This window comes from Schistocerca gregaria, chromosome 8 (genome assembly GCF_023897955.1).
Source record: "Schistocerca gregaria isolate iqSchGreg1 chromosome 8, iqSchGreg1.2, whole genome shotgun sequence".
Lineage (NCBI taxonomy): Eukaryota > Metazoa > Arthropoda > Insecta > Orthoptera > Acrididae > Schistocerca > Schistocerca gregaria.
In genome coordinates this window covers 476517717-476544856 of record NC_064927.1, presented here as the reverse complement: position 1 = coordinate 476544856, position 27140 = coordinate 476517717, and the positions used below count along the sequence as shown (strand labels likewise).

General features: G+C 43.9%; 1 protein-coding gene across 2 annotated transcripts in view; it reads left to right on the top strand.

Annotated features, from left to right (window-relative positions):
* Positions 1 to 27140, top strand: part of LOC126284609 (uncharacterized) — an 89588-nt gene that overhangs the window by 18606 nt on the left and 43842 nt on the right. For both annotated transcript variants that reach the window (XM_049983670.1, XM_049983669.1), the window contains exon 2: positions 18617 to 18778. In XM_049983670.1, the coding sequence (XP_049839627.1) occupies positions 18617 to 18778 (162 nt within the window). The remainder of the gene's footprint in view (positions 1 to 18616; positions 18779 to 27140) is intronic.

Sequence of the window (27140 nt, the reverse complement as noted above, 5' to 3'; positions counted from 1 at the left end):
TGTGATTTGAAGAGAAGTAATGAAATGAGCTCTAACAGGAAAGTAAGCTTTTCCGAACACATGTCCACATAACATATTTTCTTGCTTTGTGTGTGAGGAATGTTTCCTGAAAGTTTGGCGGTACCTTTTTGTAACACACTGTATAAGACAACAAGTGTCTGGGGCAGTTGTTAGATCGGTTACTGCTGGTACAATGGCTAGTTATCAAGATTTTTATCAAGATCTCAGTGAGTTTGAACGTGGTGTTGCAGCTGGCGAATGAGCGATGGGACACAGCATCTCCGAGGCAGCGATGAAGTGGAGATTTTCCCATACGACAATTTCAAGAGTGTACCGCGAATATCAGGAATCCAGTAAAACATCAAATCCCCGATATCGCTACGGCCAGAAAAAGATCATGTAAAAACTGGAAAAATGACGACTGAAGAGAATCGTTCAACGTGACCGAAGTGCAACCCTTCCGCACATGATTTCGGTGCTAGGTTATCAACGAGTGTCAGCGTGCGAACCATTCAATGAAACATCATTGACAGGGTCTTGGGAGCCGAAGGCCCACTGGTATACCCTTGATGACGGCACGAATCAATGCATTACGCCTTCGTTGGGCTCGTCAACAAGTACATTGGAGTGCTGATGACTGGAAGCATGTTGTATCGAGCGGACGGACATGTGCGAATATGGCGAGACATCCTCATGAATCCATGGACCCTGCATGTCATCCAGGGATTGTTTAAGCTGGTGGAGACTCTGTAATGAAGTGAGGCGTGTGCAGTTGGAGTGATGTGAGACCCCTATCTAGATATGACTCTGACAGGTGACAAATACGTAAGCATCCTGTCTGATCACCTGAATCCATTCATGTCCATTCTGCATTCCGACGGACTTGGGCAATTCCAGCACAGTGATGTGGCACCCCACAGGTGCATTATTGCTAGAGTGGCTCCAGGAACACTTTTCTGAGTTTAAACACTTCCGCTGGCTGCCAGGCTCCCCAGACACGAACATTACTGAGCTTGCCTAGGGTGCCTTGCAACGTGCAGTTCATAAGAGATCTCCACCCCCTCGTACTTTGACAGATATGTGGACAGCCCTGAAGGATTCATGGTGTCAATTCGCTCCAGCACTACTTCAGACATTAGTCGAGTCCACGCCACGTCGTGTTGCGGCACTTCTACGTGCTCGTTGGGGCCCTATATGATATTAGACTGGTGTACCAGTTTCTTTGGCTCTTCAGTGTAAGTATGAAGTTTTTCGTAAGTCACTAAGTGCTCTCATCTGCGAATATTGGATGAATGTAGTCAGGCTAACTGATGTGTCGTTAATTACACTACTTAAAGCTGTATCCAGTTTCTAGCTGTAATCATTGTCTTAGGGTGTTAAACCTGTAACATAAACAAAAGTTTATCGCAGCATTTTAAATTTTTTAATTCAGTCAGTAATTGAATGAAATCCGGACAGCAAATATTTGACGCCTCTGGAAGGCATTAGAAAGGCAACATGTTTTATTATTTATTTTATGGCCTTCATTGGACAACACTAGTCAAAAATACAAAGTTGTAAACAAGTTGTGACACAGGGATACAATTTGGCTCAACAATAACTTTATATGGTATTTAGGTAATATAATTATTAGAGTCTATTCTTATATGAAAGGCGTTTTGCTCTTTTGTCTGCCCAATTTTTCTTCATTGTTTCAGATATTTTCTTTCTTTCTTCATCTGAGACCACTCTTCCTGTACTACATTTATTGATTTCCATTTGTAGTCTGGTTTGCGGGTCGTATTCTGGTTTTCTCTGTCTTGTTTTTTATATCATGTACTATAATTTGGAGTTCTTTTATATCTTCCTTAATTTCTGTGATCCACTTAATGTCGCTCTTGCTATTCGACAATTTTTGTTTAATTTTTTTACTAATTCTATTTTCTGGAGTTCTCATTAGATGTCCAAAGAATGAGATGCGTTTCTTCCCGATCGTGCTGATGACTGGTTCTATTTTCTTACATACTGTTTCATTTGATGCTATTCTCCAATGTCCATTTATTTTATACTGTTTATTTATACATGTACTAATTATTATTCTTTCTAGTTTTAGTATTCTGTCAATTTCTGCCGTATTAGTTGTTTTGAAGACAGTTTCACCTACATACGTTATTTCTGGTTGTGTAACTGTTTTATAGTGTTTTCATTTTGCATCTGTAGATAGGCTGTTTTTGTTGTATGTAGTTTTGGTAATGTATTTGCGTAGTTCAGTTTTTTTTTCTATTCTGCCATGATGGATTCTTATATAGATTGTATGTTATTATTTCGCCTAAATATTTAAATTTATCAACAATTTTGATTTCCTGTTCTCCTACTATAATTTTTTTTGCAAGTGGTGGATCAGTTAGCAGAATCTCCGTTTTTTTCAGATGACATTCTAAGGCCTACTTTCTCTGTTATTTCTAGTAGTGATTTCACTTGTTGCCTGGCTTCTTGAACAGTGGAGCAAGATCATCAGCGAATCCGAAGCAGTTTACGCTAATATCATCTTTTGCACTTCCAATTCTTATCATCTTTGGATTTTGTAACAATATATCCACCCAGAACAATGAACCGTGCTGGCCGTTTAGTAATGTAGATAGGTTTTTTTTTATCCACGACAAAATAATTGGCAACGTGATTTCCAATATGGAAGCAGCAAGAAACTAGACAGTTGTTCGACGGTTTACCTAACGAGTAAGACAAATGCCGGGCCCCTTCCTAGAACCCTGAGACGCGGCCGGAGCACCATCTCTGCGCCTTTCCCATTCCAGCCGGGCTCAAAGCGCTGCGTCACCGACGACCTCGCTCTCGGAGAGGCGTTCAACTCTGGCATTCCTCGTCCCCCCGCACCTGACCTTCGCGCAGTAACAACGCAGACGCGCCACCGCTCCAAAAGGAAGTCGCCGCAGCGCGTCTCTGGGATTCATACGCCGCCCGGCGGAGCTCCACTTGGACAAGTGGCGACGCAAGCGAATGAGGCCCGGCGGGGCGCATTACCCGCCATTAGCGGGGCCACTTTGCATTCGGCGTCCGCTGGAGGCGTCCACCGCGGCCATAAATCGTGGCGTCTGGAGCCGAGGCGCGGTCGCTCCCGGTAAGGAGAAGCGACTCCGGACCGGCTTCTTGTCTTGGGCTGTGCGCGACATTCCCGGCGTCGGCAGGTGAACACAAGGCGCCCGGCCTTGGGGGGACCGCTTCTTGCGAAGAGACCAGCTGCGCTTCTGTCCCCTCTCCGAACGTCCGCGAGTCACTGCTGGCCGCTGCACAGAAACGCAGCTTTTGTTGAAAACTACCTCGGTGGTTGCCTAGAATTTTCCCGGGAACACTTTCCGTGAGGTGTGCGGAAGTCTGCGAAGATGTGGCAGCCTATTCCTCCTCAAGAGGCGAAACCAGAGGAGAAGGCTGAAGTCTGCAGTGACGTTGACATTCTCATCTCAAATTAATGTGATATACATCTACATCTACATTTATACTTCGCAAGCCACCCAACGGTGTGTGGCGGAGGGCACTTCATGTGCCGCTGTCATTTTGGGATTCGTGCCAACCTTTTCAGGTGGCAGCCCCTTTCTTCAGTCGAAAATCCATGGCGGACCCCTACTCAGTCAAGAGCACAGTAACTTTAAAATTCAGAGTGAAAGCCATGGGAACTGAAAGCTTCTTATTGCAAGTGCCATGTTCTCAATGACCTCCTGCCCTTCGCCCTCCCCCATCCCCCGAAGTTTCAATAGTTTTTGGTTTAGAGATGAATGAAAACAACTTGAAGGTCAAAAATCGACTCATGAAATCGGTAGTGCACTGACAAAGCAAGTTTAACATTTAATGATGCCTGGGGGCGCATACGTGCCAGCGAGCGCTGTGATTGGTCGACAAAGCTCGCTCCGCTCACGCGTATAAGGTTTCAGCGCATCTAGCGCCGTGAGCCGGCTCACAAACGACCCCTATATTGTTGGGAAACAGTCGATCAGAGAAGCCGCATTCTCCGGCACTAAACTGAGTATGCGTTCTCACTTAGGAACCGCAAAGGCTGCTTGGGAATACGTCATGAAGTAAAAAAAAGTACACATGTTTTTCACACGAAAAAAGCGATCAATTTGATTTTCACATTTTTATTCAATAATTTTACTCATTATTTTACACGATTGGGTGATAGGTGGCCGCAGACCCCCTAGAAAGAGCCGGCGGACTCCTAAGGGGTCCGCGGACCTGTGCTAGAGTCACTTGGTGTGGAGCGTGTGACACCCCAACTCCAGGGTTTTACCAGCCTGCCTCCCTGATTGCTCCAGAGGCCCAACGTCCTTTTAGACTTGTCAGAGTACCGGAGGAGCTGCACTCCTGCGTTTGTTTTTACCTCCTTATTTTACGAAATTTTAAACCAGCATCCCGACCATGTACCAGTATTTACGGATGGCTCTAAACAGGGGGACTCTGTTGGTTGTGCTGTTGTTTTCCCTGATCGAGTCATCAAGTTACGGCTTCCTGAGGCGTTTACCATCTTTAATGCCGAACTGTTTGCGATCTTGCGGGCAGTGGAGCAGATGAGATGTGTTCCCAGTCTTAAGTTTCTCATCTATTCTGACTCCCTGAGTACCATTCAGACCATGCAACACCTGTACCCAGCGGATACGGTCGTCCAGAACATCCACGATGCGCTACTCCACCTGCAACGGCAGGGGAAGGAGGTTTCTTTCTGCTGGTTGCCGGGGCACGTGGGTATTAGTGGAAACGAACTGGCGGATGTGGCTGCCAAAGATGCATGTTGTCTCCCTCACGTTGTTGGATGTGCCGTCCCCCTCCTTGCTCTTACCTCCATTTTGCGTTCTCATGTTATGCGTCAATGGGAAGAGGAGTGGCTGGCAGTTGGTGACAATAAGCTGCGTCTGGTCAAGGCCACCACGCGGCCATGGCGTACTTCCTACGAGTCATGCACGCAGAAGACGTTCTCCTCACTCGCCTCCGCATCGGGCACAGTCCCTTAATGCATGGTTTTTTACTCCGGCGGGAGGACCCCCCAATCTGTGCAGTGCTTGTGGCGTCCAGATTACTGTCCGCCACATTTTATTTGAATGTCTTTTATTCTCTGACCAGAGGGCGGTGGTTTCCTTGCCACCGGATTTGCCCTCTATTTTGCAAGACGACGCAACGACTGTGGTTAAGGTCTTATGGTTTTGTGTTGCGTCCAATTTGTTGCGTCGGGTCTAGGGAGAGGATTTGAATGTGCTGCTGGGTGACTGGCTCACCCAGGTTTTAGGTAAGAGGTCCGCCAGTCACGATTGCCTACTTGTTTCACTTCGATTTCTGCTCTCTTTTCCTTGTGTTTTCTTTCATTTTTTAGTGCGTTTCTCCTCCTCTTGTTTTGCCTCTGCATGTGAGGATTTGGAACTGAGTCAGGTCTGTGTCTTTTAGTCGTTTTCCTTGTTCACTGTCCGTCCTCGTCCCTTCACCGCATGTGTTCCTGTTAAACCACACACACACATTATCTCTCATTCCTATTCCAGTCTCGTATGGTTCACAGGAAGAAGGACTGCCGGAAAGCTTCCGTGCGCACATTCGATACCTCATCCAGAAACGCACCCTCTCGAAATCTGGACAGCAAGCTACATCGGACTGCAGAGCGCCTCTTTTGCAGAATCTGCCACTCGAGTTTGCTAAACATCTCCGTAACGGTATCACGCTTGCCAAATAACCCTGCGACGAAACGAGCCGCTCTTCTTTGGATCTTCTCTATCTTCTCTGTCAATCCGACCTTGTTGTTGTTTCTTGGGGAAGGAGACCAAACAGCGACGTAATCGGTCTCATCGGATTACGGAAGGATGGGGAAGGAAGTCGGCCGTGCCCTTTCAGAGGAACCATCCCGGAATTTGCCTGGAGCGATTTAGGGAAATCACGGAAAAACTAAATCAGGATGGCCGGACGCGGGATTGAACCGTCGTCCTCCCGAATGCGAGTCCAGCGTCTAACCATAGCGCCACCTCGCTCGGTGACCCAACCTGGTTCGCATCCCACACGGATGAGCAATACTCAAGTATAAGTCGAACGAGTGTTTTGTAAGCCACCTCCATTGTAGATGGACTATATTTTCTAAAGATTCTCCCAATGAATCTCAACCTGGCACTCGCCTTACCAACAATTAATTTTATATGACCATTCCACTTCCAATCTACGGTACGCATACTCCCAGATATTTTACAGAAGTAACTGCTACCAGTGTTTGTTCCGCTATCATATAATCATACAATAAAGGATCCTTCTATCTATGTGTCCGCAATGCATTACATTTTTCTATGTTAAGGTTCAGTTGCCACTCCCTGCACCAAGTGCCTATCCTCTGCATATCTTCCTGCATTTTGCTGCAATTTTCGCATCATCCGCGAAACGCCGTATGGAACTTCCGACACTATCTACTAGGTCATATATATATATATATTGTGAAAAGCAATGGTCCCATAACACTCCCCTGTGGCACTTCAGAGGTTACTTGAACGTCTGTAGACGTCTTTCCTTTGAGAACAACATGCTGTGTTCTGTTTGCTAAAAACTCTTCAATCCAGCCATATAGCTCGTCAGATATTCCGTAGGCTCTTACTTTGTTTATCAGGCGACAGTGCGAAACTGTATAGAACGCCTTCCGGAAGTCAAGGAAATGGCATCTACCTGGGAGCCTGTATCTAAAATTTTCTGGGTCTCATGAACAAATAAAGCGAGTTGGGTCTCACACGATCTCTGTTTCCGGAATCCATGTTGATTCCTAGAGAGTAGATTCTGGGTTTTGAGAAATGACATGATACGCGAGCAAAGAACATGTTCTAAGACTCTACAACAGATCGATGTCAGAGATATAGGCCTATAGTTTTGCGCATCTGCTCGACGACCCTCCTCTGGTTTCTGGTCGAGACAATGGGCCGGCCACTCCGTTTCTGGAATGTTACTGTCCACAGACCGTTGACTCACAAATGTTGCATTATGACAAGGTGCAGCGTCGCGGACGATCTCCACAGGCCAGTAGATTGTTTACATGAGATACGTAAGGATCCAAATTGTAATATTTCTTACAAAAGGATTATTGTTATATACTTTAAAGGAAATGCCCCGATCGTTCCAAAATAGTGCTAAATGTGCATGTTTTGGAACAAATTTCGCATTTTAACTCCAGAGGCTCTGACGTAACCTACTACGTTCAAAATAACATTAAGGAAAATTGAATAAATATGAAGTTATGTGAGGGACAAAGGGCAGAATATTAGGAAAAGTAGTTCGGAAAAAATGAAAACAAAATTGGATAAAGAATGCGTGCACCTATTTTGACTGCTCTGAGTCCCGGGCAACACGAAAGAAAGGAGAAACTCGTGTAATGGGCCACGTATGAGAGAGTGAGGTATCAGAATGAAGACATCAGAATTGGTCAGGAATTTATTCATTTAACAAATTAATGAAACAAAATGGAAGAAAACGACTAAAACATACAAAAGCCCTTTTTTGGCTACCGAGGCTTGTGCCATGAGTCACACATGATGTTTATATTCATGTATGGAGATTACATACTACTTGTTTCTTGGTGGAACAGGTATCTCGTTATACAGAGTCCCTAACACTCACTGTTCATGACTTTACAGTAACGTAATGTGACAAATATTATCGCATTACATATATTTATAAAATTCGTAGTTCTCTCGTTTGTCTACTTTTACACTGCTGTTCAGAACAAATTCATGACAACAAACAACTGTAAAACATGTGACTATATGTACGTGCGGGAACTTCCGAGCAAAAGTGAAACGATAATATTTTCGTTGAGACACGTGACCGACAAAGATAGATCTTGGCCTGCGTTACAAAATATTCTCCACACTTTGTGTACAACACTGGCAACGTCACGGCAACTAACTGCAGCAGAGTGCAGTATCAGCCAAATTTTCCAGCGGTACCACAAAATGTAATAAAATGGAACACCTACAGCCGTCCTTGTGATGTTATTTATTATATGGCTGCCAGCTTCGCTGTTTCAGTGCACCATCTCCAGGCCTTAACTGACGCTGAGGGGTTTAACTCCAGTCGTATACACGAGTCATCAGTGGCCAACATCTATGAACTGGTTTCTGCAGACTACCTGTAAGAACGATGTCGTCTCTCAAACCATCAATTACCCCTCACCATCAAATAAGGCCTGCAGACGATGAACTGAAACAACGAAACTGGCAGCCATGTAATAAATAACCTCACAGATCGGCGGTAGGTGTTTCATTTTAATACATAAGTGAATGGCCGAAGTCCCTCAGACCTCCAATCAGAAGGATAGACATGCAAATACCGCAAAATTTTCGCGTCTTGCAGCCACATGCAGCAATGTAGACGGTAATGTTAATGCCGCTAAAAATTGCCGTAAAATATGGCCCACCCACACGCACCTTAACGTACAGCTGGCTTCAATTTCCAGCAAGATGTGGCGAGTACTGCTCTCTAGTCCCATAGTTAAGAGAAGCAGAACATTCCTAGCCCTTTACGGTCGTCCGGTATTCGGTTTGTCTGCGAGAGAGCCAGTCTAATCAAATTTTGCGACATGGGTTGTCTGCCTGTGTGGCGTTGGTTGATACCCACTCGTAGCTACCAGGACGATCTCCATGGGTTTAGGCTACGCTAACGACATCAGCTTTCAAGACACCTGTAAAGAAGAAACATCAATCAGAACACGAGAATGAATGAAGCTGAATGAAGCTATGTTCGAACGCCTAACCCCATGAACCATGCACCTTGCCGTTGGTGGGGAGGCTTGCGTGCCTCAGCGATACACATGGCCGTACCGTAGGTGCAACCACAACGCAGGGGTATCTGTTGGGATGCCAGACAAACGTGTGGTTCCTGAAGAGAGGCAGCAGCCTTTTCAGTAGTTGCAGGGGCAACAGTCTGGGTGATTGACTGATCGGGCCTTGTAACACTAACCAAAACAGCCTTGTAAAGCACGAGAGAGGCAATTCTGACGTTACGGCTAGTAATGGAAGCAAGGCTAAAGAAAAATCAAGGCACGTTCATAGGATTTGTCGACCTGGAAAAAGCGGTCGACAATATAAAATGGTGCAAGCTGTTCGAGATTCTGAAAAAAGCAGGGGTAAGCTATAGGGAGAGACGAGTCATATACAATATGTACAACAACCAAGAGGGAATAATGAGAGTGGACCATCAAGAACGAAGTGCTCGAATTAAGAAGGGTGTAAGAGAAGGCTGTAGCCTTTCGCCCCTACTCTTCAATCTTTACATCGAGGAAGCAATCATAGAAATAAAAGAAAGGTTCAGGAGTGGAATTAAAATACTAGGTGAAAGTATATCAATGATACGATTCGCTGATGACATCGCTATCCTGAGTGAAAGTGAAGAAGAATTAAATGATCTGCTGAACGGAATGAACAGTCTAATGAGTACACAGTATGGTCTGAGAGTAAATCGGAGAAAGACGAAGGTAATGAGAAGTAGTAGAAATGAGAACAGCGAGAAACTTAACATCAGGATTGATGGTCACGAAGTCAATGAAGTTAAGGAATTCTGCTACCTAGGCAGTAAAATAACCAATGACGGACGCAGCAAGGAGGACATCAAAAGCAGACTCGCTATGGCAAAAAAGGCATTTCTGGCCAAGAGAAGTCTACTAATATCAAATACCGGCCTTAATTTGAGTAAGAAATTTCTGAGGACGTACGTCTGGAGTACAGCATTGTATGGTAGTGAAACATGGACTGTGGGAAAACCGGAACAGAAGAGAATCGAAGCATTTGAGATGTGGTGCTATAGACGCATGTTGAAAATTAGGTGGACTGATAAGGTAAGGAATGAGGAGGTTCTACGCAGAATCGTAGAGGAAAGGAATATGTGAAAAACACTGATAAGGAGAAGGGACAGGATGATAGGACATCTGCTAAGACATGAGGGAATGACTTCCATGGTACTAGAGGGAGCTGTAGAGGGCAAAAAACGGTAGAGTAAGACAGAGATTGGAATACGTGAATCAAATAATTGAGGACGTAGGTTGCAAGTGCTACCTTGAGATGAAGAGGTTAGCACAGGAAAGGAATTCGTGGCGGGCCGCATCAAACCAGTCAGTATACTGATGGCAAAAAAAAGTGGTAGGGGTATTTACAATTTGTACAGAAAGCAGATGGCAGTTATAAGAGTCGAGGGGCATGATACGGAAGCAGCGCTTGGGAAGGGAGTGAGACAGGGTTGTAGCCCCTAACCGATGTTATTAAATCTGTATATTGAGCAAGCAGTAAAGGAAACAAAAGAAAAATTCGGAGTAGGTATTAAAATCCATGGAGAAGAATTAAAAACGTTGAGGTTCGCCGATGAGGTTGTAATACTGTCAGAGACAGCAAAGGACTTGGAAGAGCAGTTGAACGGAATGGACAGTGTCTTGAAAAGAGGACATAAGATGAACATCAACAAAAGCAAAACGAGGTTAATGACATGTAGTCGAATTAAGTCGGGTGATGCTGAGGGAACTAGATTAGGAAATGAGCCACTTACGGTAGTAAAGTAGTTTTAAATTTGGGGAGCAAAATAACTGATGATGGTCGAATTAGAGAGGATATAAAATGTAGACTGGCACTGGCAAGGAAAGCGTTTCTGAAGAAGAGAAATTTGTTAACATCAAGTATAGATTTAAGTGTCAGGAAGTCGTTTCTGAAAGTATTTGTATGGAGTGTAGCCATGTATAGAAGTGAAACACGGACGATAAATAGTTTGGGCAAGAAGAGAATAGAAGTTTTCGAAATGTGGTGCGACAAAGGAATGCTGAAGATTAGATGGATAGATCACATAACTAATGAGGAGATATTGAATAGAATTGGGGAGAAGAGGAGTTTGTGGCACAACTTGACAAGAAGATAGGACCGGTTGGGTAGCGTGGAGGGTGAAAATCGTAGAGGGAGACCAAGAGATGAATACACTAAGCAGATTCAGAAGGATGTAGGTTGCAGTAAGTACTGGGAGATGAAGAAGCTTGCACAGGATAGAGTAGCATGGAGAGCTGCATGAAACCAGTCTCAGGACTGAAGACAACAACAACAATAACGTTCGAACAGAGACCACCGGTTTTTCTCGTGTAGCCTAATTCTCTATATGTTTGATATGTCGCATGTTCCCCTTCGATTTGAAAATCACGAGTAGCATCGAAGATGGCAGCTTCCAGAATGGCCATGTTGATATCACAGCCTCCCATATCATACTGCTTGACTTTTCATATCTCGTTATCTACCTGTTTTTTTTGTTATGTACTGGTGGTTCCACAGCTGATGGCCACCAAATACCTACTGTTCACATGCAGACGGCTGTCTCGGTATGAATCTGAACACGCTGTTCTAATCATGTGTAATGCGGTCGCTCACTTTTTGTACGAAGAGGCAAACCGAGCATGTTCCAAAAGAATGTACATAATTCGAACGCACATTTTTACTAACGTGTAAGAAGTACCACTATGAAGTTTGGGACACATATTTACGAATCTTTCAATTTTTGATTACTGATATTCAATATGTCCTCCATCAGCGACACGAACAATACCACATTGACATTCGAATTCCTCCCATACTCGGTGAAGCACTCGTGTTAAGGCAGCATGGTTCCGGTTCTTCAACTCTTCTAGATTCTGTTGTCTCTTTGGTGCATAAACGTTCTTCTTGATGAAATACCACAGGAAGAAGTCACAAGTGCGTCAAATCCGGTGACCTTGAAGGCCAGCTGGAAAATGTTTTCGCAGCTGTTTGAGACCAGTGCAACGGGTCAACACAGTTTCATTCAGATATTCACACACTTGGCGACTCAAGTGAGTGGGTGCCCCGTCTTGTTGAAAAATGAAGTTCTCCTCCTTCAGTCTCGGAAACAACCGGTTTTATAACTTAGCAAGATACTGCTAACCGTTACACGTGTCTCCGTCAAAGAAGAATGGGCCGTAAGCATATGAGTAGGATGTCGCACTAAATTTTGGTGTACATGTTAAGTGTGTGCATGTTGGTTCTGTGGGCCCTAAATTCGTACATTGTGTTCTTTTACTTTGCCACTAAGGTGAAAAACCGCCCCATCAGTGAACACAATGCGTTGTGCGTATGTGTTATCATTGTCTACATCTGCATACATACTCTGCAGGCTACCTACAGTGCGTGGCGGAGGGTACCCTGCACCACTACTAATCAGATCCTTTCCTATTCCACTCGCAAATAGAGCAAGGGAAAAACAACTGACTATATGCTTCCGTGCAAACGCTAATTTCACGTCTCCTTTATTCGTGGTCCTTAAATAAATTGTATGTTGGCGCCAGTATAACCGTACTGAAGTCAGCTTCAAATGATAGGTCTCTAAATTTTCTCAGTAACGTTTCGCGAAAAGAACATCGTCTTTCCTCCAAGGTTCAAAATGGTCCAAAAGGCTCTGAGCACTATGGGGCTTAACATCTGAGGTCATCAGTCCCCTAGAACTTAGAACTACTTAAACCTAACTAACCTAAGGACATCCATGTCCGAGGCAGGATTCGAACCTGAGATCGTAGCGGTCGCACGGTTCCAGACTGAAGGGGTTAGAACCGCTCGGCCACCCCGGCCGGCTTTCCTCCAAGGATTCCCATTTGATTTCCTGAAGCATCATTGTAACAGCTGTGTGTTGTTTGAACCTACTGGTAACAAATCAAGCAGCGCAAGAATAGGTCGCACTAGCGTCTTATAAGTGCTCTGCTTTACAGATGAACAATACTTTCCAAACCTTCTCCCCATAAACCGTAATGACCATTCGCCCTCCCTATCCTGACATGCTCGTTCCATTTCAGATCGCTTTGCAACGTTACGCCCAATTATTTAAACGACGTGACTATGTGAAGCAGAACACTACTAATGCTATATCAGAACATTATGGGTTTGATTTTCCCATGCATCGGCATTGACTTACACTTTTCTATACTTAGAGTTAGGTGTCATTCGTCACAACAACTAAAAATGTTGTCTAAGTCATCTTGTATCCTGCAATAGTCACCCAATTCCGACACCTTATCGTATACCGCAGCACTATCACCAAATAGCCGCAGATTCCTGCCCAACCTATCCCCCAGATCATTCACGTATATAGAAAATAACAGCAGTCCTGTACTACAGAACTGCCAACAGCATTCTGAAGTGCGTCAGAAAATGCCACACGTTAGAGTTTGTCGTGATGAAGTCAAGGCTTTAACAGCTGCAACCCGTGCGGCTTCATAACCAACCGACGTCTCTAAATACCCCAAGTTGTTCTTGTAGGCAGCTGTATCTCCCCATTGGCACGACCAGTTCTTTCAGTTGGACTACGTTGGAAAGCGGTTTGATTTGGTGTGACACTTCCGTCAAAAATGTGGGAAGGAGTTTTTCCTTCACATACACATCCTGTGCCTACAAACTGTCGATACTATCTGCTAATATTCCACTCATTCAGAGGATCAGTTTGGTACCTCAACCTCGAATGCCTTTGCACTGTAATCACGGAATTACACTTTGCTGAGGAGTAGCCGTTTCGCAGCACGTGACGGTATTCCAGTAAACACGAGACAACCGACATCTACCGGCAAGGAGTATAAGTTAACAATGTATTCGTTCCTTAGATACCCGAGCCGTCGCGCAGTGACCAATATGAGAACAAAATAGATTTTAATAGGTATATTGATGGTATATTAAGAGCGTACATCGTTCTTGAAACGCTCTGTGTTTAAGAAATTTATTCCTGTTTTCCGAGTCTTTTGGGCATTAGCTGCATTTGGTATGACATTTGGTGACAAATGAAAATTTGCGAACCCGGATTTCCCGCTTTATATGAAACACGTTCAGTAAGTACTGCAACACTACCTTTTCGGTTGAAAAAATTCCCAATTTTTAGTGAAATGCTTCCGCTTCAGACCCTATAGTTTGACGTGGCTCCGATGGGTGGTGACGCTGTACTCTTCTATTCTATCGCTTGCGCCTTTGTCCCGCATTTTGCGCTGGGTTGGCGTGGTTAAATGGGATTTGGCATGTTAATGTGAAGGGGTGGCCAGATGCCCTTCTTGCCAGCATCCCATACCCCCCTGGGACGGAATCAGAGTACCCCATCTGTCTGCGTCTAGTGTAAATCATGGAAGAGTGCGGATGTTTTTCAAATGTCTATGAGTCGTGTAACTGAGGCGGGAAGTAGGGACTAGCCCGATATTCACCTAGAGGGATGTGGAAAACCGACTAAAAACCACATCCAGGGTGGGCAGCACACCGGCCCTCGTCGTTAATCCGGCGGTTGGAATCGATCTGGGGCGAGCGCGCCTACCCGAGTTCAGGAGGCAGCTAATTAGCGCTCTCGGCTAACCTGGCATGTGTGGTGATGCTATACATGGCCCTCAACATGGCGTCCGTAACGGAGGTGAGTTCCGAGCAGAGAGCTCACATTGAGATTATTTTGGCGGAAAGCCAGAGCTCCGCAGGCATTTATATGCACTTGCAGAATGTCTCCGGGAACCTGGCAGTTAACAAAAGCACGGTGAGTCGTTGGGTGTGGCGACTGTGATTATTGCAACAAGGTAGCGAAAATCTGTCCGATATCCCACGTGCCGGCCGGTCGCACACAGGTATGACACCTGTAATATTGGAACGTGCCGTCACTCTCATTCGAGATGACTGAAGGGTCACAACGAAACACATTGCTGCTCAACATGACGTGTCAGTTGGCAGTGATGGTACTCTAGTCCACAAGTTGGGGTTCTCATAGCGGTGTGTCCCCTAGGTAAAGACCGTAAAGAGCAATTAAGGACCATCTGCGTGGAGCTGCTTGCACTTTAAGAGTCTGATCACGTCAGTTTTTTGTCAAACATCGAGACGCTTGACGAGATATGGATTCCTCACTTCGAACCGGAGACAAAATGGCAATCCTTGGACTTGCGCCACGCCCCCTCTCCTACTAAGAAAAAGTTCGAAGCCGTACCTTCAGCTAGTCTTCTGGGACTCTGAAGGGGTAGTTGTGTTTGATGTGTTCCCTGGTGATGCAACGATCAACTCTGAAGGGTACTGTGCTACCCGCAGGAAGTTGAAGAAACGACTTCCGCTTTGCTCTCCGCCACAAAAATGCAAACGAACTTCTTCTCAATGACAACGTGAGGCCACACACAAGTCTGCGGACCGGAGAGGAACTCATGAAACTTCTTCGGCTTATTATTCGTCAAATACCCTACATCTCGGATCTCACACATTCCGACTTCCATCTGTCTGGCTCAATGAAGGATGCACGTGGAAGCAGCAAGCGCGTGATTGGGAAGCTATTGATCCAGCAAGCCGTTGGCGCCGGGGTCGACCACTAGAGCGGTACCAAGCGGGCATACACGCCATCCCAGTAACGTGGCGTAAGGCGGCCAAATTGAACGGAGGTTATATTGAAAAATAGGGTTTTCTAGGCAAAAAATAGGGGAATAATATAGTGATTTGGAATCGGGAATAAAATCCACCTGTTTTCAGTAACACATTATTGGATGTCCATCGTACATCTACACCTACATCTACATGGATACTCTGCAAATCACATTTAAGTGCCTGGCAGAGGGTTCATCGAACCACGTTCACAATTCCCTACTACTCCAATCTCGTAAAGCGCGCGGAAAGAATGATCACCTATATCTTTCCGTACGATCTCTGAGTTTTCTTATTTTATCGCGGTGATTGTTTCTCCCTATATAGGTCGGCGTCAAGAAAATATTTTCGCATTCGGAAGAGAAAGTTTTTGACTGAAATTTGGTGAGAAGATCCCGTCGATACGAAAAACGCCTTTCTTTTAATGATTTCCATACCAAATCCTGTATCATTTCTGTGACATTCTCTCCCATATTTCGCGATAATACAAAACGTGCTGCCTTTCTTTGAACTTTCTCGCTGTACTGCGTCAGTCCTATGTTGTAAGGATACCACACCGCGCATAAGTATTCCAAAAGAGGACGGACAAGCGGAGAGTAGACAGTCTCCTTAGTAGGTCTGTTACATTTTCTAGGTCTCCTGCCAATAAAACGCAGCTTTTCGTTAGCCTTCCCCACATTTCCTATGTCTTCCTTCCAATTTAAGTTGTTCTTAATTGTAATACCTAGGTATTTAGTTGAATTTACAGATTTTAGATTAGACTGATTCATCGTGTAACCAAAGTTTAACGAGTTCCTTTTAGCACTCATGTGGATGGCTTCACACTTTTCGTTATTTAGGGTCAACTGCCACATTTCGCACCATTCAGATGTTTTTTCTAAATCGTTTTCCAGTTTGTTATGATCTCCTGATGACTTTATTAGTCGAAAAACGACAGCGTCATCTGAAAACAAACCACGACGGCTGCTCAGATTGTCTCTCAAATCGTTTATATAGATAAGGAACAGCAAAGGGCCTATGACACTATTTGGGGAATGCCAATAATCACTTCTGTTTTACTCGATGACTTTCCGTCAACTACTACGAAATGGACCTCTCCGACAGGAAATCGCAAATCCAATCACATAACTGAGACGATGTTCCATAAGCACACAATTCCGCTACGAACCGCTTGTGTGGTACAGTGTCAAAAGCCTTCCGGAAATTCAGGAATACGGAATCCGTCTGAAATCACTTGCCAATAGCACCGAGCTCTTCATGTGAATAAAGAGCAAGTTGTGTTTCACAGAAACGATGTTTTCTAAACCCATGTTGGCTGTGTGCCTATAGACCGTTTCCTTCGAGGTAATTCATAATGTTCGTACACAGTAAATGTTGTAAAATCCTGCTCCATATCGACGTTTATGATGTTGTTGTTGTTGTGGTCCTCAGTCCTGAGACTGGTTTGATGCAGCTCTCCATGCTACTCTATCCTGTGCAAGCTCCTTCATCACCCAGTACCTACTGCAGCCTACTCCTTCTGAATCTGCTTAGTGTATTCGTCTCTTGGTCTCCCTCTACGATTTTTACCTCCACGCTGCCCTCCAATACTAAATTGGTGATCCTTTGATGTTTCAGAACATGTCTTACCAACCGATCTCTTTTTCTAGTCAAGTTGTGCCACAAGCCTGTCTTCTCCCCGATTCTATTCAATACCTCCTCATTAGTTATGTGATCTACCCATCTAATCTTCAGCATTCTTCTGTAGCACCACGTTTCGAAAGCTTCTTTTCTCTTCTTGTCTAAACTAATTATCGTCCACGTTTCACTTCCATACATGGCTACACTCCATACAAATACTTTCAGAAACGACTTCCTGACATTTAAATCTATACTCCATGTTAACAAATTTTGCATCTTCTGAAACGCTTTCCTTGCCATTGCCATTCTACATTTTATATCCTCTCTACTTCGACCATCATGAGTTATTTTGCTCCCCAAATAGCAAATCTCCTTTACTACTTTAAGTGTCTCATTTCCTAACCTAATACCCTCAGCATCACCCGACTTAATTCGACTACATCCCATTATCGTCGTTTTCCTTTTGTTGATGTTCATCTTATACCCTCCTTTCAAGACACTGTCCATTCCGTTCAGCTGCTGTTCCAAGTCTTGTGCTGTCTCTGACAGAATTACGATGTCATCGGCGAACCTCAAAGTTTTTATGGGCCTGTAATTTAGTGAGTTACTAAAAATGGTTCAAATGGTTCTGAGCACTATGGGACTTAACATCTGTGGTCATCAGTCCCCTAGAACTTAAAACTACTTAAACCTAACTAACCTAAGGACATCACACACATCGATGCCCGAGGCAGGATTCGAATCTGCGACCGTAGCAGTCGCGCGGTTTCGGACTGAGCGCCTGAACCGCTAGACCACCGCGGCCGGCTGGATTACTCCTACTCCCTTTCTTGAATATTGGTGTGACCTGTGCAACTTTGCAGTCTTTGGGTACGGATCTTTCGTCGAGTGAACAGTTGTATATGATTGTTAAGTATGGTGCTAATGCATCAGCATACTCCGGAAGGAACCTAATTGGTATACAGTCTTCAGCAGAAGACTTGCTTTTATTAAATGCTTTGAGTTGCTACACTACTCCGAGGATAGTTACTTGTACTTTACTCATGTTGCAGCTGTTCTCTATTCGAATTCCGGTATATTTACTTCGTCTTCTTTTGTGAAGGCATTTGGGAAGGCTGTGTGTAGTAACTATGCTTTGGCAGGACTGTCTTCGATAGTATCTCCATTGTTATCTCGCAGGGAAGGCATTGTTTGTTTGTGGCCGTTAACATACTTCACATACGACCAGAATCTCTTTGGATTTTCTGCCAGGTTTCGAGACAAAGTTTCGTTGTGGAAACCCTTATAGGCGTCTCGCACTGAACTCCGCGCTAAATTTCGAGCTTCTGTAAAGGACTGCCAATCTTGGGGATTTTGAGTCTGTTTAAATTTGGTATGATTGTTTCGTTGTTTCTGCAACAGTGCTCTAACCAGTTTTGTGTACCAAGGAGGATCAGCTCCGTCGTTTGCTAATTTATTTGGTATAAATCTCTCAGTTGATGCCGATACTATTTCTTTGAATCTAAGCCACATCCAGTACTCGTTTGCTGAAACATGCAGTGCGTCAGTAACGGCGTGAAATGCTCAGTGTTTGAGCACTTACGTGAAAGAGTCTTTGTCTGTCTGCCCTGCAGGTATCCGCCACCTTGTGCGTCCTAGCCACGTGGTCGGTGTGCGCATGCGCCCCGGCCGGCGACGTGGGGGCGGCCGCCACGACCACAGAGGACGACGGGCTGTACAGGGCGCCGCCGCCCGGCGAGGACGGGGCCTACCTCCCAGAGGCCGACCAACAGCAGGTACTCCGACGCTGGCAGCAGCAGTCTCATGCTATTGTCCTCAGCGTTTAGTCTGCTCTGCTACAGTGGTCAAGATTAAGGGCCCCCTGCTTCAAAGTAGTTAAAAATGCACAAAGTTACTTAATTACAGAAAGTTTCAATTACTCTTGCTATTCAATTCAAGTTCTGTTCAATATTGGGTTTCTCTTGTGTACTGAAAGTGCATATTAATGGTGTAATACAGGGTGGCGCACGAAATATGTTACCAATTCTTTCATTCACAATTTACTGCTACAGAAGGATGCTGAAGATAAGATGGGTGATTTCACGTAACTAATGAGGAGGTATTGAATAGGATTGGGGAGAAGAGAAGTTTGTGGTACAACTTGACTAAAAGAAGAGATCGGTTGGTAGGACATGTTTTGAGGCATCAAGGGATCACAAATTTAGCATTGGAGGGCAGCGTGGAGGGTAAACATCGTAGAGGGAGACCAAGAGGTGAATACACTAAGCAGGTTCAGAAGGATGTAGGTTGCAGTAGGTACTGGGAGATGAAGCGGCTTGCACAGGATAGAGTAGCATGGAGAGCTGCATCAAACCAGTATCAGGACTGAAGACAACAACAACAACAACACAATTTACGACGCACGCTAGATATCCCGCTGGGATCTCTACAGCAAGAGTGTTCGACTGTGAAGAGCGGACAAATTGAATAGCTGGGCGCTGGCCATTAGAGTGGTAAACTGACGCGCGGAGTTCCGATGTTTATACATCGCGTTTGGTTATAAAATGCCTTCCCTTGAGTTAGGACGCCAACATAATGCCTCATTTAAATACGTTACTAGAATATACTTTTTAACAGCAACTAGTCACTGTTTATGAATTTATCTTACGTACTAAATGGAATCTGCCGTAGCTAAAAATTATGTACTGGATCCCTAGCATTTTTCGTAGTTCATTTACGATAGATGTACGCAAGATGCATCAAAATACTCGAAGATTTGCCTACTATGTTAATAGATATTTTCTGACTCTACCTTGCTTTACATTTTGTGACGAGAAGTACGTTATATATGGCATAGTGCGTTGGCAGCTCACGACCAAATTATGAAGTTTCAACCTAAGCTAGACCATGAAAACACTACCGATCAGCCACTTTTCTTCAAAATGATCAGAACATATAAAATGGTATTCTGTCGGTCCGAAATCTTGCCTCCTGACAGCGTGTAACCAGTTTTGCAACAGCTGTGGTTTTGAGAAAGGAAACCTGCAAATAGATGCACAGACATTATGCTAATACCGTGTTGCAAAAACATTTATTAAGCAAGTGCACCGACGTACAAAACAACTTAAAATATTCACATACCTGCGAAATGTAATATTCGTTCCTTTCTCGAATTTATTTGTACAATTAATCGCTGCGTAACTCTTCACCATTGTACTTATTTTGATTTGAACGTACAGATAGTAGAATTACGAGTAACAAGTACTGTATTTACGCCCCAACAAACATACAACGTTGAATCAGGGTCTTCATAAACAACAATACTACACACGACATCAGACTACAACCACTACAATGGCGTTCAGCCGCAGGTTAAAATTGTCCGGCGACCGCAGCGCCATCAGTGAGTCTAGTTACTTTTTACAAGATCTTTGGTACCAGCAGAGCCTGGAAAAACAAATGAGTTACAAAATGACGTTTAATTCACGATACTGCCGCTAGGAGACTAGTAGGCAGCAATGGCTGACAATGGAAGACGGACTACACAGCAACGATCGGCAATTGTGTTACTTTTTCATGAAACGAAAAGCCTTGTTGTGACTCGGAGGCGTTTCCGAGAACAGTTTAATACGTGATGGGTCCCTTGCAAGAAGCCCATCCACAGGTTGTACAATAAATTTGTGCAGGAAGGAACAGTATTGGAAGTGAAGCGACCTCAGCCTATGCCGGAGAATATTGAAGTGGTGCGAGTTGCTGTACAGAGAAGTCCCAGGAAATCGTGTAGAAAGGCAGTAGTGCAACTGGGAATATCCAGACGCTCCGTTCAAGGCATTCTGAAAAGTGACCTCCGTATGTAACCATACAAGATGACCTGTGCACAGAAGCTCACTGAAGAACTCAAGCTGCAGAGACTACTGTTTCCTCAGTGGGAGGAGGATAGGAAAGAAACTCTCAGCAACGTTTGGTTTTCAGACGAGGCGCATTTTCATTTACACGGTGTGGTTAACAAACGAAATGTACGCTTTTGGGCCACTGAAAACCCACAAGTGCTTCATGAACGACATCATTACGCTCCGACGATTACAGCGTGGTCAGCAATTTCCAGTCACGGTATTTATTGGACTCTTTTTCTTTGAAGAAACTGTGAACAGCGAGCATTATTAGACCATGCTTCCCAGTAGCTTCATTCCAAAGCTTCTTGCTACTGTCTTGCCCTTCAACAGGCAGTGGTTCAAGCAAGATTGAACAAGGCCACACACTGTGAGCACTGTGCTGAAGTTTTTACACGAGCATTTCGGCATGCGGATCATTTCACTCAGGTTTCCAGGTCGCATCAATGACGGACAAAATTGCCGCCCCCCCCCCCCTCCCCAATAGTCTAGACCTCAATCCATGTGACGTTTTTATTTGGGGTTACCTAAAGGAAAAAAAAATTCCCGAAACGTCCGCGTGATTTAATGGAGCTCAGAAGACTTATTCTTCAAGCCTGCAGTGAAATTACGGAAGACATGTGCCGTAGGGTAATCACTAACTTCAATGTTCGTTTGAAGGAAGCTAGGAAATGAAATGGTGGATATATTGTGCATGTGCCGAGTTAGAACAAATCTCCTTGGACGGCTCTTCATTGTAGTATATGTCCCTTTCTGATTGCATTGACAATAAAGTTTATATTCAAAACCAAAATGGTAACACATTTTGTGCGCCACCCTGTAGGATCCACAGTTTATCATTTATGCTCATGATAAATAACAATTATTAGAAAGACAATGAAAACAGTAACTTCTTTTATTGAAAATTCGGTGAGAAATGGTTTGTTAGTGAAATACATTTAACTTTCGTTCTAAATAGAAAAGTAATTGGCTGAGGGAGACTTACCCTATGACAAGTACATAATTTTACAGTGAACTATATTTACAGTTTGTGTCAGATAGGAAAATGTTTGAAAAGTAATATTGAACCTATGCCTATTTTAAGCCTTGAAGGCAAAGGTATATGTCATTTTCTGTTACCATTATGCAAATAGCCATGTTCTCTTATAACTGTTAGCACTTTCTTTAACGTGAACATATCCAGGTGCCACGTTCATTGCACTCTTGTGTGGCCAAGTATAGGTTGTGTTTGTCCGTTGAAGTTACTCATATCCATTTTCTTAAACAAGAATGTTACTCATTCCTATGCCTAATTAGGCTGGCGACCGTTTTCTTTATCCTTTGAACAGTGTGGCTAGGTAACATATTCTTTGTTACTGTTTAAATATTTACGTAATTCTGACTTTCACTTCCGATAACCTACTTCCGTTAGGTATTTCACGGTCAACACAACTAAAATCCTTTCAGAAGGTAACACTGCTCTGCTTCATTATACTATAATTGCTTGAATAAAAATAATTTGACTATACGAACTGCATCCAGTTTTGTGGTTATGGTACAGCAGTAGCAGACGGTAGTGTTATAAGCTGAAGAATTGCATCAGAGCCATCCAGAAAATTAATTCGTTTGTATTTGATATTCAAAAACTAGAAGAAAACATACCAGAGAACGTATTAATCTGACCCCTAAAAGAGCTCACTCGTCGTTCTGGAGCGCCATAGGTGCTGCAGCATGGCAGGGATCGGTGGAAGGAAGTGGTAACATAAAAGAGAACAATTTTCAGTTAGTGTGTTTTAAATTTTTGGTTAAATCTGTAAATCATCTGTAAACGTTTGCTTTGCAATGGAATTATTTGTAACTGTTTCTGCAAACTGTTACACACTTTTTACATACGTAATCTGAGATGTGCCTAAAAATATTGCTAACATATTCTACAAAATTATTTACTTTAAACACTGTCCCTACTATCGTGCGTTAGTGTCACCTTCGTGAAAAAGTACCTGGCGAAGTTTTGGGAGCAAATGTGTGTCTTTTGCTACCTTATATCACAGACTAGGACCCTAGAGACGCTAAACATAAGAAACAAATAAAAATTCTTACAACAAAATTAACAAAGTAACAACGGCAAACTTTCTGTACTGACTGAGTGCATACACCAGGTGCTTCCGACTTTTCAATTACAAAATAGAAAGCTCGAAGATCAAACCTCGTCACATAAATAAATTACAATTCAAAATGTGTGAATCACTCAAGAAGGGACTGTGGGAGTTTTAATTAACTGTAGTCTTGATACTAATAAAACAATAACAATTTTGTACTTTTATTTTGTTCATTTTTCACTACAAGATTTTCAGAATGGCAATATTACTTAGGAGACACGTAACAAGCAACATTGTGCTATGATTTTTTTTTATTTCACTTCTTTTTGATAGAATCTACATCTAAATCTACATCCATACTCCGCAAGCCACCTGACGGTGTGTGGCGGAGGGTACCCTGAGTACCTCTATCGGTTCTCCCTTCTATTCCAGTCTCGTATTGTACGTGGAAAGAAGGATTGTCGGTATGCTTCTGTGTGGGCTCTAATCTCTCTGATTTTATCCTCATGGTCTCTTCGCGAGATATACGTAGGAGGAAGCAATATAATGCTTGACTCTTCGGTGAAGGTATGTTCTCGAAACTTTAACAAAAGCCCGTACCGGGCTACTGAGCGTCTCTCCTGCAGAGTCTTCCACTGGAGTTTATCTATCATCTCCGTAACGCTTTCGCGATTACTAAATGATCCTGTAACGAAGCGCGCTGCTTTCCGTTGGATCTTCTCTATCTCTTCTATCAACCCTATCTGGTGCGGATCCCACACTGCTGAGCAGTATTCAAGCAGTGGGCGAACAAGCGTACTGTAACCTACTTCCTTTGTTGTCGGATTGCATTTTCCTAGGATTCTTCCAATGAATCTCAGTTTGGTATCTGCTTTAGCGACGATCAACTTCAGATGATCATTCCATTTTAAATCACTCCTAATGCGTACTCCCAGATAATTTATGGAATTAACTGCTTCCAGTTGGTGACCTGCTATTTTGTAGCTAAATGATAAGGGACCTATCTTTCTATGTATTCGCATCACATTACACTTGTCTACATTGAGATTCAATTTCCATTCCGTGCACCATGCGTCAATTCGCTGCAGATCCTCCTGCATTTCAGTACAATTTTCTATTGTTGCAACCTCTCGATACACCACAGCATCATCTGCAAAGAGCCTCAGTGAACTTCCGATGTCATCCACCAGGTCATTTATGTATATTGTGAATAGCAACGGTCCTATGAGGCTCCCCTGCGGCACACCTGAAATCACTCTTACTTCGGAAGACTTCTCTCCATTGAGAATGACATGCTGCGTTCTGTTATCTAGGAACTCCTCAATCCAATCACGCAATTGATCTGATAGTCCGTATGCTCTTACTTTGTTCATTAAACGACTGTGGGGAACTGTGTTAAACGCCTTACGGAAGTCAAGAAACACGGCATCTACCTGTGAAGCCGTGTCTAAGGTCCTCTGAGTCTCGTGGACGTATCGCGCGAGCTGATTCCTACAGAGTAGATTTCTAGTCTCCAGAAAAGACATTATACTCGAACATAATACCTGTTCCAAAACAGGTCGACGTTAGAGATATAGGTCTATAGTTCTGCACATCTGTTCGACGTCCCTTCTTGAAAACGGGGATGACCTGTGCCCTTTTCCAATCCTTTGGAACGCTTCGCTCTTCTAGAGACCTACGGTACACCGCTGCAAGAAGGGGGCAAGTTCCTTCGCGTAATCTGTGTAAAATCGAACTGGTATCCCATCAGGACCAGTGGCCTTCCCTCTTTTGAGCGATTTTAATTGTTTCTCTATCCCTCTGTCGTCTATTTCGACATCTACCATTTTGTCAACTGTCCGACAATATAGAGAAGCACAGTACAGTCTTCCTCTGTGAAACAGCTTTGGAAGAAGACATTTAGTATTTCGGCCTTTAGTCTGTCATCCTCTGTTTCAGTACCATTTTGGTCACAGAGTGTCTGGACATTTTGTTTTGATCCACCTACCGCTTTGACATAGGACCAAAATTTCTTAGGATTTTCTGCCAAGTCACTACATAGAACTTTACTTTCGAATTCATTGAAAGCCTCTCGTATAGATCTCCTCACACGACATTTCGCTTCGTGTAATTTTTGTTTGTCTGCAAGGCTTTGGCTATGTTTATGTTTGCTGTGAAGTTCCCTTTGCTTCCGCTGCAGGTCTCTAACTCAGTTGTTGTACCACGGTGGCTCTTTCCCATCTCTTACGATCTTGCTTGGCACATACTCATCTAACGCATATTGTACGATGGTTTTGAACTTTGTCCACTGATCCTCAACACTATCTGTACTTGAGACAAAATGTTTGTGTTGAGCTATTAGGTACTCAGAAATCTGCTTTTTGTCACTTTTGCTAAACAGAAAAATCTTCCTATCTTTTTTAATATTTCTATTTACGTATGAAATCATCGATGCAGTAACCGCTTTATGATCGCTGATTCCCTGTTCTGCATTAACTGATTCAAATAGTTCGGGTCTGTTTGTCACCAGAAGGTCTAATATGTTATCGCCACGAGTCGGTTCTCTGTTTAACTGCTCAAGGTAGTTTTCAGATAAAGTACTTAAAAATATTTCACTGGATTCTTTGTCCCTGCCACCAGTTATGAACGTTTGAGTCTCCCAGTCTATATCCGGCAAATTAAAATCTCCACCCAGAACTATAACATGGTGGGGAAATCTACTCGAAATATTTTCCAAATTATTCTTCAGGTGCTGAGCCACAACAGCTGCTGAGCCCGGGGGCCTATAGAGTCATCCAATTACCATGTCAGAGCCTGCTTTAACAGCGACCTTCACCCAAATCATGTCACAATTCGAATCTCCATCAATTTCCTTCGATACTATTGCACTTCTTATCGCTATAAACACGCCTCCCCCTTCAGTGTCCCGCCTGTCTCTGCGGTATACATTCCAATCTGAGCTTAGGATTTCATTACTGTTTACATGTGGTTTCAGCCAACTTTCTGTCCCTAGTACTATATGGGCGTTGTGACCGTTTATTAATGAGAGCAGTTCTGGGACCTTTCGATAGACGCTCCTGCAGTTTACTATTAGCACATTAATATTGTTATTCCCTATTGCATTTTGCCTATTCCTGCCTTACCGCGTCTCAGGAGGCGTCTTGTCGGGCCTAGGGAGGGAATTCTCTAACCTAAAAAACCCACATGTGCACTCCACACGTACTCCGCTACCCTAGTAGCCGCTTCCGGCGTGTAGTGCACGCCTGACCTATTCAGGGGGACCCTACATTTCTCCACCCGATAGCGGAGGTCCAGAAATTTGCACCCCAGCTCTCCGCAGAATCGTCTGAGCCTCTGGTTTAAGCCTTGCACTCGGCTCCAAACCAGAGGACCGCGATCGGTTCTGGGAACGATACTACAAATAGTTAGCTCTGATTCCACCCCGCGAGCGATGCTTTCAGCCTTCACGAACTCCGCCAACCGCCTGTACGAACTGAGGATGACCTCTGAACCCAGACGGCAGGAGTCATTGGTGCCGACATGAGCAACAATTTGCAGTCGGGTGCACCCAGTGCTCTCTATCGCCCCCGGGTGGGCCTCCTCCACATCTCGGATGAGACCCCCCGGCAAGCAGACAGAGTGAACACTGGCCTTCTTCCCCGACCTTTCCGCTATTTCCCTAAGGGGCTCCATCACCCGCCTAACGTTGGAGCTCCCAATCACTAATAAACCCCTCCCCCCGTGTGCCTGCTCGGAATGTGGTCCTTCCTAAAAATATATAGACACAATCGTTCGTAGAGAAAAATAGTGCTGCCGCACTATGTGTAACGTTAGGAGTAAAACAATGTTAACCCTCCAAAATGCTTTACTGAGGCTCTTGCACTGTTAAGAGGTGAAACGAACCAGTGACTGCAACAACCTTCCAGGAGCTCATTGGTTTTTATTACATTACCTTTATGTAATGATAACATTAAAGAACTCCCCATAATCGTAACAATTGCTTTTTCTATGCATTTCGGCGTTAGACTGGTGCCCATATAGTGTTAAGCCACACTGATGAATTCCGGTGCATAAACTGTCATCAAAAAGTGAATGACTGCTGTAATTACCAACCCCCACCAAACATCCTTCTCTTTACTAGATTACAAGATTTCGATGTCACTGCCATATCAACACTGTGGCATGGCATTATTTTCGTCTAAAGACAAGAA